The sequence below is a fragment of the Pygocentrus nattereri genome, chromosome 21 (assembly GCF_015220715.1).
Source record: "Pygocentrus nattereri isolate fPygNat1 chromosome 21, fPygNat1.pri, whole genome shotgun sequence".
Lineage (NCBI taxonomy): Eukaryota > Metazoa > Chordata > Actinopteri > Characiformes > Serrasalmidae > Pygocentrus > Pygocentrus nattereri.
This window is the reverse complement of record NC_051231.1, coordinates 16,768,880-16,781,753: the sequence shown is the minus strand read 5'-3', so window position 1 is coordinate 16,781,753 and position 12,874 is coordinate 16,768,880. Positions and strand designations below refer to the sequence as shown.

General features: G+C 40.4%; 1 protein-coding gene across 7 annotated transcripts in view; it reads right to left on the bottom strand.

The window, feature by feature from the left end:
- The window catches only part of iqsec1b (IQ motif and Sec7 domain ArfGEF 1b), a 288,526-nt gene that overhangs the window by 25,394 nt on the left and 250,258 nt on the right, over window positions 1–12,874 (bottom strand). For 6 of the 7 annotated variants that reach the window (XM_017692830.2, XM_037532229.1, XM_017692833.2 and 3 more), the window contains 3 exons: window positions 9,234–9,504; window positions 5,958–7,225; window positions 1,086–1,247 (listed from right to left, as the gene is read on the bottom strand). In XM_017692830.2, coding sequence (XP_017548319.1) covers window positions 1,086–1,247; window positions 5,958–7,225; window positions 9,234–9,504 — 1,701 coding nt within the window. The remainder of the gene's footprint in view (window positions 1–1,085; window positions 1,248–5,957; window positions 7,226–9,233; window positions 9,505–12,874) is intronic. The other variant, XM_037532230.1, reaches the window with a different exon arrangement.

Here is a 12,874-nt window from a genome sequence, read left to right as displayed (position 1 = left end):
GGCTATACCCATATAGCAAGCATATTTAGGTCCGCTGGCTTGATAAACACAGCACACTGCTGACTGTTTGCCACTGCTGGTCCACCCTCTGACCACTCTGGTTATAAACAAGGTCTAACTAGTTTTTAATCTTCTCAAACAGAATAAATGCAGATAGCCAAAAAACACCAAACACTGATGTTTATCATATCAATTTAGGCAAGTACTGCATACAGTCTTTAATTTTACATATTTATTGTACTGCCACTGTCATAATGACAAAGTAACTATATGAAGTACAGTATACTATAGGTTTAATTTTTTTACACAACTTAACATGCAAATGTGATATTATGACAAGTTACGACAAGTTTTTTCAGTTTGTTTTTTTAGAGGAGTAGTTTGAAATGTAAAAAGTGATGAAGATTAAAAGTCTGATACTTATTACATTTGTTTTAAATGTAGACTATTTAGTTTCTGTTAAAACAAAAAGGAATTTAACAGTATCTCTTAGCCCTGTCTTTAGTTGAAATGCTTGTTGGTAAATGTGACCTGTTATCCATGGCTTCACATTCATATACAAGACTGCAGCCTTAATGTGGCCAAGATCCTCCTGCTTTAACAGGAACGGGACATTTGACTTGCAAAATCACCAAAAACAGACTGGTGTGTTAATGTGACGAGTGAGAGCAGGCAGGAACTGGTATGCATCAGCCAAAACAAGTTAAAGTGCTTCAAATAATTTGACTGAATAGCTTTTACACTGTGATCTTCCCAAACTTATCGCTGTTGTCAGAACAAAACCTTGTATTTCCAAAATGGTAACTTTACAGGAGAAGGACAAAACATACTTTACTTTTAATGTAATTAAGTCAATGGAACCAGGCTTCACCCCCCCCCCAAAGATTGGTTGAAAACACCTATATACCATCTTTTTTTTAAATCTGCCATCAGATTTAAGGTTTTCTTACAGTGATAAACCACTGACAATCAAAAAACTACACTTGCTGTTCACTTTACAAACAGAACAATTCCTTGTAAATCTGTACTTGGCTAACAAATGATTGTGAACTCCACTGTGTGTATGATACTGAGAGTGGACTCACTCTAGAACGTCTCGGTTGAACTGCTTCTGTCTGTTGCCCAGAAACTCGCCAATCATCTGCCGGCTCAGCCCCTTCCTCTGCAGCAAAAAGTGGGCCACGCCCACCGGAGTGTCTGGGACGAATCCGCGTTCAATCAGGTACTGGATGCCTTTCTCTGGCTTCCTGTGAAAATCCAAGGGAAATATAATGTTTATCAGTGTTTTTGCTTATTTCTTATGTTTCTGTTGTCATATTAGCTGTCCGTCATTTGTCACAGCTACATGACATGGACAAAATACAGAACTGCAATTCAACAGCTACATATCACAAATGCAATATACTTTGTAATATATTATAAAAACATTAGTGACACTTGGTGCATCATGGGTAAAAATCAGCCTGCATTATTTTAACCATCACATTAGTTTTTTGCTTACATTTCCTGCATCACATCTTACTCATCTGGAACTGTGTTTGGTCAGGAGGATAATGGCACACAGAAAAAAAAAATCTGATTGGTAAGAAGGCCAAAAACAGCCTGTGCCTTTTGCAACATCAATTTACATAAGACTAATATCACACGATTTCTAAATGATGATGTGCAGCTCTAGTCTGAGCACAGCATGAGCAAGCAAAAAGTGTGTCAGAGCAGCCCGTAGACCCAAGAAAGTGAAGCATGCATCTGTGCTTAGCAAACTTGATTAAGAGGAACTTAATGACTCAAAGCAGAGAGCAATCAAATCCACAGTCAACTAAGATTAAAAGCCTGCTGCTATGAACAAAGCTTTAGATTCATAGCCATTCAAACACACATACACGTTTTTATTTAGTGCCAGGACATGAGGTCACACACACTATATTGCCAAAAGTATTCAGTCACTCATCCAAATCATTGAATTCAGGTGCTCCAATCACTTCCACGGCCAAAGGTGTATAAAACCAAGCATCTAGGCATGCAGGCTGCTTCTACAAACATTTGTGAAAGAATGGGTCACTCTCAGGAGCTCAGTGAATTCCAGCGTGGTGCCATGATAGGATGCCACCTGTGCAGTCATGAAATTTCCTCACTACCAAATATCCCACAGTCAACTGTCAGTGGTACTATAACAAAGTGGAAGCGATTGGGAACAATAGCAACTATAGCAAACAATAGCAAAAGCAAAAAGTGGTTGGCCACGTAAAATGACAGTGGGGTCAACGGATGCTGAGGCGCATAGCGCGGAGAGGTCACCAACTTTTTGGAGAGTCAGTCACTACAGACCTCCACACTTCATGTGGCCTTCAGATTAGCTCAAGAACAGCGCATAGAGAGCTTCATGGATTGGATTTCCACAGCTGAGCAGCTGCATCCAAGTCTTACATCGCCAAGTGCAATGCGAAGCGTCAAGTGCAGAGCATGGGAGACATGCTCTCTGGAGTGACCAATCATGCTTCTCCATCTGGCAATCCAATGGATGAGTCTGGGTTTGGCGGTTCTTCACTTAAATCACAAAGAAGAGTTCTTCCACTCTTCACTTAAATCACAGTTAAAACAGCCATTATGTTAAAGTTATTAATTTTTCGGTGTCAGGAAAAACAAAGCAGAAATATGTACTTAACAGAAATTTACAAAGAAGCCTCAACAACTAAATATTATACTCTCCACTAAGCCATATATCAACAACACCCAGAAACGCTGCCGGCTTCTCTGGGCCCGAGCTCATCTGAGATGGAGTGACGCAAAGTGGAAAAGTGTCCTGTGGTCTGACGAGTCCACATTTCAAATTGTTTTTGGAAATCATGGACATTGTGTCTTCCGGGCCAAAGAGGAAAAGGACTGTCCAGATTGTTGTCAGCGCAAAGTTCAAAAGTCAGCATCTCTGATGGTATGGGGGTGTGTTAGTGCCCATGCCATGTGTAACTTGCACATCTGTGAAGGCACCATTAATGCTGAAAAGTACATACAGGTTTTGGAGCAACATATGCTGCCATCCAAGCAACGTCTTTGTCAGGGACGTCCCTGCTTATTTCAGCAATACAATGCCAAGCCACATTCTGCATGTGTTACAACAGTGTGGCTTTGTAGTAAAAGAGTGCGGGTACTAGACTGACCTGCCTGCAGTCCAGACCTGTCTCCCATTGAAAATGTGTGGCACATTATGAAGCGCAAAATGTCAACAGAGACCCCGGACTGTTGAGCAACTGAAGTTGTACATCAAGCAAGAATGGGAAAGAGTTCCACCTTCAAAGCTTCAACAATTAGTGTCCTCTGTAACACAGTGGTAAACATGCCCCTGTCCCAACTTCTTTGGAACATGTTGCAGGCGTCAAATTCAAAATGAGTGAATATTTGCAAAAAACAAAGTTTATCCGTTTGAACATTAAATATCTTGTCTTTGTTGTGTATTCAATTGAATATAGGTTGAAAAGGATTTGCAAATCATCGTATTCTGTTTTTATTTATGTTTTACGCAATGTCCCAACTTCATTGGAATTGGGGTTGTAATAACAAGAGAGAAATTTCTTGAAAACAACACAGGACCACCCAACCCACTAACCAGTCACTTCTGAGCAAGCAGTAATCCAAACAATATTATATGTAATCTCATTTCAAACACTTGAAACTCCCAGAATGAATATGCATGCTCGCAAATTATTTCCCCCACTGCACTTTGGATAAAAAAAAGGCAGTCTTGTTTACTCAGTGTTTAACTTTGATCTGTTCTTCATTACAGAAGCAGATGGTCTGCTTTTGAATGGTTTTTTTGGTCGGTGGTTTACTTTGTCATTTGGAAATCTAATCCAGCCTCATCAGCCTCTCTAACTGAACTAAGTGTGCGTGTTTGATCTTTGCAGCTTTCCCCCCAGTCCTGATTGGTGTTAATTATATGAAGGACAAAAATGCAATCTCACACTGCACACATGCACACACACACACACTGCACACACAGAAAATTGTACTGCTGTTGAATGAGTTAACAGGCAGATATGACTACAACTAGTTAATATAAATACACAGCACTGCGGGTTAAAGGATAAGACGATAATTGGAAAAAAAAAGTCAACTCACACATTTACACGGTCTGCTCATTCACAGCTAATATGGTCTGATTAGGAAAATCTTCAAAGCAGCTAAACACAACACCCATCTCCCTCTGTATATGTATATACACACACCGTTCAGGCATAACATTATGACCACCTTTTATCAGCTCCATTTACTATATAGGTGCACTCTGTAGGTCTACAATTGCAGACTGTAGTCCATCTGTTTCTCTGCATACTTTGTTAGCCTCCATTTACCCTGTTCTTCAGTGGTCAGGACCCCCATGGACCCTCACAAAGCAGGTACTATTTGGGTGGTGGATCATTTTCAGCACTGCAGTAACACTGACGTGATGGTGGCGAGTTAGTTTGCGTTGCGCTGGCCTGAGTGGATCAGACACAGCAGTGCTGCTGGAGTTTTTAAACACCTCAGTGTCACTGCTGGACTGAGTACAGTCCACTAACCAAAAATATCCAGCCAACAGCGTCCTGTGGGCAGCATCCTGTAACCACTGAAGAAGTACTAGAGGATAACCAACACAAACTGTGCAGCAGCCAATGAGGTATTGTCTCTGACTTTACATCTACAAGGTGGACTGACAAGGTAGGAGTGTCTAGGGTGTTTAAAAACTCCAGCAGCACTGCTGTGTCTGATCCACTCTATAGCACCTGCTCTGTGAGGGTCCAAGGGGGTCCTGACCACTGAAGAACAGGGTAAAAGGGGGCTAACAAAGTATGCAGAGAAACAGATGGACTACAGTCTGTAATTGCAGAACTACAAAGTGCACCTATATAGTAAGTGGAACTGATAAAATGGACAATGAGCACAGAAACAAGGAGGTGGTCATAATGTTATGCCTGATCGGTGTATGTATATACTCAGTTCTCTTCAGTAAGCATTACTTCAGTTAGAGTATTGCTAAAACAGCACTGAAATAAGAATAAACTAAACTTTTCTAAAAGATTTATTAGTTGAAATATTTAGTTATTCATATATTTAGTTGTTTATATATCAGCGATTGTGCCATAATAAAAAAACTTAAGAACTGCTGTCAAATATAATATAATATAGTATAGTATAGTATATAATATAATATAGTGCTAATTATTTGTAGATACTTACCAAGTCTAATATATACAATGTACATTGTATATTTACTATTTTTTTTTAAACTGTATTAAGTTATTGCATTAATGTCATTAAATCAACAGCACTAATTTATGAATGCAGTAAACCCATTTTCCCTAGCTTGAACCTTCTAGCTATCAAATGTCCAAGGCTGTGATGTCTGAACACTTAGCCTTAGCTAAAATCTTATGCTGTGGTCTAAGGATGTCCTAAAACATTCCCCATATGTAGCTTTTTGTATAGGCATGATATCTCCCTGCCAAAACAGCACACAGTGCCCCTCTGAGTAGATTCAACCAGAGCAGCTTAACAGCCATGTTTCTACTATCATCTATTTTAAGCACAAAAAGGTGGTAGAAATATAGGATATCATATCCCAACATTACGTGCACATGAGGGGAAAAACAAGCGCCTTGCTGTGGTTCATGCAAAATAACTTTTTCCTTTTTTTTTTTTAAACCAGCAGTAAATGAGTGATCAGTAAATGAGCTACTACTGCGGTAACTTAGACAAAGCTCAACTGCATGCATGTTGCTATAACAGCCCATGTGTTCAAATGCAGGTTTTAAATGTCTTTTGTGAGTTAAATCTGAGCAAGACAAATTCAATTAATTGCGATTAAGACAAAAAAAAATGCAATTAATAATTTTACTTGGTCATTTAACTAGGCCAATAAAACCATGTCTATTTCTGTGTCTCTCTATAGCCTCCAAACCCTAGCCCCTTCACCCTCCACCTACTTGTTGAACAGGTTTAGGCCAATGCGGTAGTGTCTCTTGCGGATGATGTCGTTGCTGAATGCCGGAGAGTCCCAGCTGTTTCGAGTCTCTTTGTGGTAGGTCTGTTTGCTCAGCGTCTGCTCACGTAGGCTGTCCCGAGATGATGATTCGGAGCTGCAGTTGATGGTGTCGTTGGAGTTGGAGGTGCTGTTGATGCTGTCGTTGTCTCCATCTGAAAAATCTGACTCTGACTTGCTCTGCCTGTTTGCCGCCGTGCCGTTGATGGCCAAGTGACTCTCTAGCTGCCTCGGCCGATGACGTTCTTCATCTCTTGATGGCCCGCGGGCCGAATGAGCGTGGGAAGAGCCATGTTTTGGGCTTCCTTGTTGGCTGCTTATGCCTCTTTCATAGGCATTCTGCCTTTTGAGTGAACTACGGTCAGAGCGGTCACTCAGTTCTACTGAACTGTCACTAGGGGGCTCTATGGTTAGCAAAGGAAGGTGATCCACCCTTAATCGTTGTTCTTGACACTCTAAGGATGGTGTACTTCTGCAGCTAGTGTCCGTATCTCCTTTATCGTCCTTGTGTGCTTGAGCCCAATAGTCCTGGGATGAATTTAGGGATCGTAGCCTAAGGTCAGATTCTGTACTAGATGGCCGGTCCACAGGCTGTGAAAGAGGAAGTGGAGGTGAAAGTTCTTCTTCATCAATGTAAAGAGTCACGTCACTATAAGAAGCAGTCATTTCGTCCAATTTGCGGTGATCCCCGCTACTATGTGAAGGTTTTACCTGGTAAGAAGTTGCCACCTCTCGCTCAAGATCACGGTCGCGCTGACTTGGCTCAGCTTGGCCTTCATCTCCATGCAAGCTGCGACAGTTCAAAGCATCATCTATCGACTCTGCCAAAGACTTCACCTGCCTGGAAAACGTGTCCTCCAGCTCCGTTATAGCGTCAGTGAAATCGCTCTGGGCCATAGGCGACTTTATATTAGCTGGAACCATCTCGCCACACTCTGACTGGACCAGTGATCCGAGCTTAGAGCCATCGTCAGTTACCGAAACTTGCTTGCCTTCAAAGTAGGAACTGTGGACTTTCTCAGGTCCTTCAAAGGAAAACTGCATCCTCATGTTGGAAAGGACGATGCGTCTGGACATGCGATTCTCCGACATAGAGCTCCGGAGGCGCTCAAAGTTCTTGTTCATCTGGTACTGCCGGAAGGCTGTTTGGATGGTGCGGGCTGCATGCCGGGTTATGAAACGCCCCCCATACTTACGCTCCAGCATCTCCACCTGTAAAACACACCAAACACAGCCACAGCTGGAGTTAGATCATTACTGGGTTTTTTAAGACCAAAAGATCAGGTCTCAATGTACAGTGCTGTATAAAAGTATAAGCCATAAAAATATAATCTATCAATATATCAAAAAATGTTGCCCTTTGGAGAAAATTCAGGCTTCAAGATAGCTGCTATTATTGTTGCTAGGTAATTGCATACTAAAATGTTGTAGCCTAATTATGCCTCACACTTCTGAAACACTTTAATCCATAATAGGCAACTGTTAATATTTTAAAATGCCAGTTTGGCCCATTACAGAGCAAATGATCTTTATATTAATACTATCTGGCAATAAAAATAAATGTGCAAGTGTGTTTGTGTTCATTTACCCCAAACAGCTTGTGAGCTACAGATTACAAAAAAAACCTAAAAATCATCCATAAAATTTCATGATCAGTGCGTCCCTAGATAAAAGAATGTCATACAATGTCAGAAACCACATAAGCAAGTCTATTTGATGAAGCAAGTCTATTATAGATTACTCAACTCTGCGGTTTGAGGCAAGTGATGATTTAGGCATGCAGTTCTCAAAATGCTAATTGCAAAGCTATACGCTTCCATTACCTGTTAGCTACATTAACCGAGATTAGCCTAAGTGAGACTCTAAAAATACAAACTTTTCCCACCATACATGTCTAGGCCAATAAGTTATATTTCAGGTAAGCTGTAAATTAGAAGTTTTGCCAAAGTATTTCTTAATCTGTTTTGCTCAATATATCCTGATAACATTTTGTAGCACCTCTAGCCCCTCAGGCTGTAGCACGGGCAAGACTAATCCCATTGCTCAGCTCTTTGTAACCTTACAGACACCTGTAGCTCTGTGAATGACTCTCACACAGCAAGAGCTACCAGTTGGTTCTGAACGAGAGTGTATGTGTGTTCAGTCTCTCTGAGCTGAGGGACACACACCGTTCTGCTCTATGTTAAAGTTAGCAAAGCGAGTTGTGACCGTCCTTTACGGATCTTGCAGCCAACAATGAAACCAAAGCCGTTTTCACAACCCTATTTTCCCATATATACATATAATTTATGCAAAATTAAAGTATCTACTTGACAGTGAGCCAAGAAAACAATAGCACTCAACAGCTCATGAGAATCGTTGTCCCCAGAGATGGAGTTCCCCCCAGACGGTACTCTCATGTGACTGTACCCAGTGATTCTTTTCATAAAACACTGGCTGCTTGAGCAATTATATTACAGTATTTGAGTTTCTACTGTACCAAGTAAACCATGTTTTGTATTTTTAGGGAGGGAGTTTACTATATCTACTATATTTGTTGCAAAAAAGTACATCCAACTTCATACAAGGATTGCTCTGTGCACAGTTATTGATATTGTTATATTCTATTTTTATTGATTTTAGTGAAGTTATTGACGTTTTTGATTAACCACAAATCAGGCATGTTTCAGGTTGTTAAAATATTATGCCCATATCACTTCTACCAGACATTAGTTCAGTACATGATTGTTTAGGTATGCCAAAGATGAAACTGAATAACAAAATGATCACACCTGACTGTACAAAGAGTTCTTGAAGAATGACCACTGCACCTTTGTGTTTTGCTTTGCTTGGTTTCATATCACAATTAGCTTTCAGTCATTGCCAGCAATAGCAGATTTTGAGCATGCTTTCTTTGTCCTTTTACAACATATTAAAGCCTAAGCAGATTCATTCAGAGAACAAAAAATATTTTTTCTGCAAATATTAAAACACATCTAAATAATCTACCAAGTTTTTAATACTCTGCATAGTTATTAAAAACTGACCATGCTCATTTTTATAAACATTTTGATGGGCAGTATCCACTCATTATCCTCACCCTGTAAAGCTGACTGACCATAAAATGAATAAAGTGAAAGTATATTTGCTCGAGACTGACAGTTTTCATTGACACATTCTAGAAGAGGCTTACAGTCAACATGGCATCAAGAAAACCAGCAACAGATAAAATATTCCTGACCTGTTTGTCCTGGAGGTCAGTGGAGAGTTCATAGCTTTCGGAAAGTGATCTTGAGCGTTTGATGGCCTCTTCCTCAGCCTGTTTGCGGAGGATAGACTGAGAGTGCTGGAGTTTTGGCCGGCGCGGCCGTGGCCGCACCTCGTGCGTATAGAGCGGCTCGAAGCGCTCGGAGCCGAGGATGGAGCTGCGTGTCACTGGCACACGAGCGTATTCACCACTGCTGTCCAGAGACACTGCAGCAGCTTCAGCACCAGCAGCGTCACCCTCCACACTGCAGAGAGAGAGAGAGAGAGAGAGAGAGAGAGAGAGAGAGAGAGAGAGAATAAATTTAAAGGGCCCATATTCCTTTTTTTCATTTTTCCTGAGGTCCATTCATAACAAAAAACAGACATAACCCAAATGGCCATTTTCCAAACTCTCTCTCTCTTATAATTAAACAGGCTGTTTTTGTTTCATATGTGTACATGACCTTCTGATTGGCCTGTGTTATACAGCCTAGGTTGAAAATGTACAGAATAAACTACTAAATTTAACTGAAATCTTCAGGGATGTGTCTCAACTTTTGCTTTTTTTATTTTTATCCCAAGTGTTAATTTATTTTCAGTTAGAAAATCAACAAAACGTGTTTTAACCAGTTTACCAAACTTTTACAAATGTTTACAAACTAAAGTTTAACAAACTATTATATAGATCTGGGTGTGAATGGTGCATTTGGTAGCATATGTAACAATGTTTACACAGAACATCAAACTCTTATTTCAAAAACTAAAGAAAGTTCTGTTTTTCCCCATTAAACTGTCCCTTTAAAATTAAGAAAAAAAAAATTCAATCAGATGTGTACACACTTTTGAGTAGTACTGCACATAATGAAACTGTCATTAACCCTCTGTTTCAAACAGTAAAATTCAAACCTTACTGCATTATTTATATCTGGACTAACAAAGCTGAACTTGAACCGCTGTGTAGAGGAATGAAGGCCTGTGGACTTTACAGAAACACACCCTGGCAGGAGTTGAGGAAAAAGGAAGAAGCGTTTGTATATAAAGAGCCACTCAAATCCACTTCAAACTGAACACCAGTCGTATCTAAAGTGCCCAATAGCTGTTATGCATTTGATTAAAACCTCATTGATGACTACAGAGCATGACCGAAAGCTGCTGAAATCACAGATTGCTTCCACATTACTCATGCAACTCGACACACGTGGAAAATTGGCCATTGATTGGCTTCTGTTCACACTCTTGCACACACACTCTGCAGTGATTCAGCAGCCAGACTGCTTTAACAGCAATGGCACACCACATACTGCACCATATTCACCATAAAACTGTTACCAAAACAACTCATACCTGTCAACGAAACAAGTCAGTTTTCAGTGGTGAAAAGCTTTCTATTGCCCGAGACCAGGTTTGTAAACACTGCTATATTACAACCACTGACTGGCTGTCACATGTAAACACACCACACCCACCCACCTACACTTCCTCCACACCTCTCCACTGCTGTGATTGGGCAGAGAGGTCAAAGTACACTTCTGTGCAAAAAGGCCAAAACTATTCATCAAGTGTTTTTGCCTGTAACACTACATAACCTAAATATAACAATGAATATAAATTCAAGTAACATTTACATAGCACAAAAGAACTTTGTTATTGATAACTAGCTGTGAGCTTTCTTAAGTTCCTCACTCTGGGACCACCCAGTATTCAATTAATCAGGAAATGTATACAGCTCTATATTACAGCTGCATAATAATTTGAAGAAATAATGATTGGCAGTGTATGGGAAATTTAATTACTTCATACACACCAAGACAATAAGAAAAATTATATAAACACACTACAACTTCTGTTGTGGAAGGAACACTGAAGGGCCAGATGGTATTCCTATACAAAAAAGAAACATGTAAAGTCTATTTATGGCATACATATGAAAACATATAAAAATGACAAAAAATGGGTATTCTTTGGCTTAAATTACTTCAATGGATGGACTACAATCAGGATTGGAATACTACATGAGAAATATATGACATGTCTATTTCTTACTCCCATATGTGACCATTTTTAATGAAGCACTGACCAGGTATTTCAATAAAAATTCTGTGCAGAAATAAAATAATAAAATGCAATCAAACATTAAAACAACAATTTGTAATGTTTTTGGAACTAATATTATTGTGAAATGGGAGAATCTAAGACCAACAGCAGCTCAGCCACAAGGCAGCAGAGCACACAAACCCGCAGAGAGCTAAAAATCATAAAATGACCTACACTATGTTGCATCAGACTGCATTGGGAGATTCGTGAAATGGGCTTCAATGGCTGAACAGGTGCACACAAGCCTATTACCAATATGTACAATGCCAAACATCAGCTGGAGGGTGTATAGCATGGGCCACTTAATGCTAGAGCAGTAGAAATGTGTTCTTTGGGTCATTACCATGCTTCACTATCTGGCAGTCTGATGGACAAATCTGGGTTTGGTGGATTCCAGGTGAACAAAACTGGAATCCATAGTGCCCACAGTGAAGTTTGGTGGAGGAGGGATAATTGTCTGGGGCTGTTTGCCAGGGTTTGGGTCTGGCCCCTGAGTTACAGTAAGGTATTGTTAATGCTACAGCATACAAAGACATTAGACAAAGATGTGCTCTCTTTGTGGCAACACTTTGGGGAAGACCCTTTCCTGTTCCAGCCCATGCCCCTGTACACAAAGCAAGGTCTATAAAAAATGGTTTGACAAGTTTGGTGTGCAGGATGCAAAGCTCTGACCTTATTCTCACTGAACACCTTTGGGATAAATTGGAATGTTGATTGTGAGCCAGGCCTTGTTGAGTCCAACAGTGGCTGCACATGCTCATTTTACTGAAGGGGGGACATTTCCATTTTAATACCCATGGTTTTGGAACAGAATGACCAGCACGCATATATAGGTGTGATGGTCAGGTGTTCAAATACTTTCGGCCATCTTAGATCAGTATTTTCTGCTCTTTTCAATACAACCTTAAATGATGGTAAGACGTGAAGTGTAAATCCTACCTGTAATAAAAGCACACCTTTCATTCATACACAAACAGACACTCCTTCACTCACATTACCACACTCTCTGCATCCTCGGCAGTAGATTGAGTTTAAAGGAGCTTCCTTTAATGAAATGAATTAGCATGCAGTGGTGTGCACAGCATTAGCCAGATGAGAACATCAACGTGGGTTGATTGAATTTGTTCGACAGTGAAAGAGCAGAGTGAAGGCTTGGTGGCTGCCTGGAGGGTGGGGCGTGAGGGTTGGGATATGGTACATCATTTGGACTGCCTTCAAGTTCTCCTCAGGTTCATACTTAGAACTCTTCTAGAAAAAACAGCACTGACCAGCATAAATGGTCACCAGCAAAACCAACATAGACTGTGTTTTGAATGCTGGTATGCTGGGCAGCAGCAATGGAAATTTTTATGCTGATTACCATCAAAATCAGCATGTGTTGTCAGGAAGCATGGCCTTGCTGGGGACCAACTAAAACTGCACCAGGCCAGCTTAAACCAGCATAAACCATTTTTATTAAGAGTTCCCCCCCCCCCAGCAAGGGGGAGAAAAAAAAAACACGATCAAGTCAGGGTTCAAATCTAGTGCTTTAGCTATGTGAAG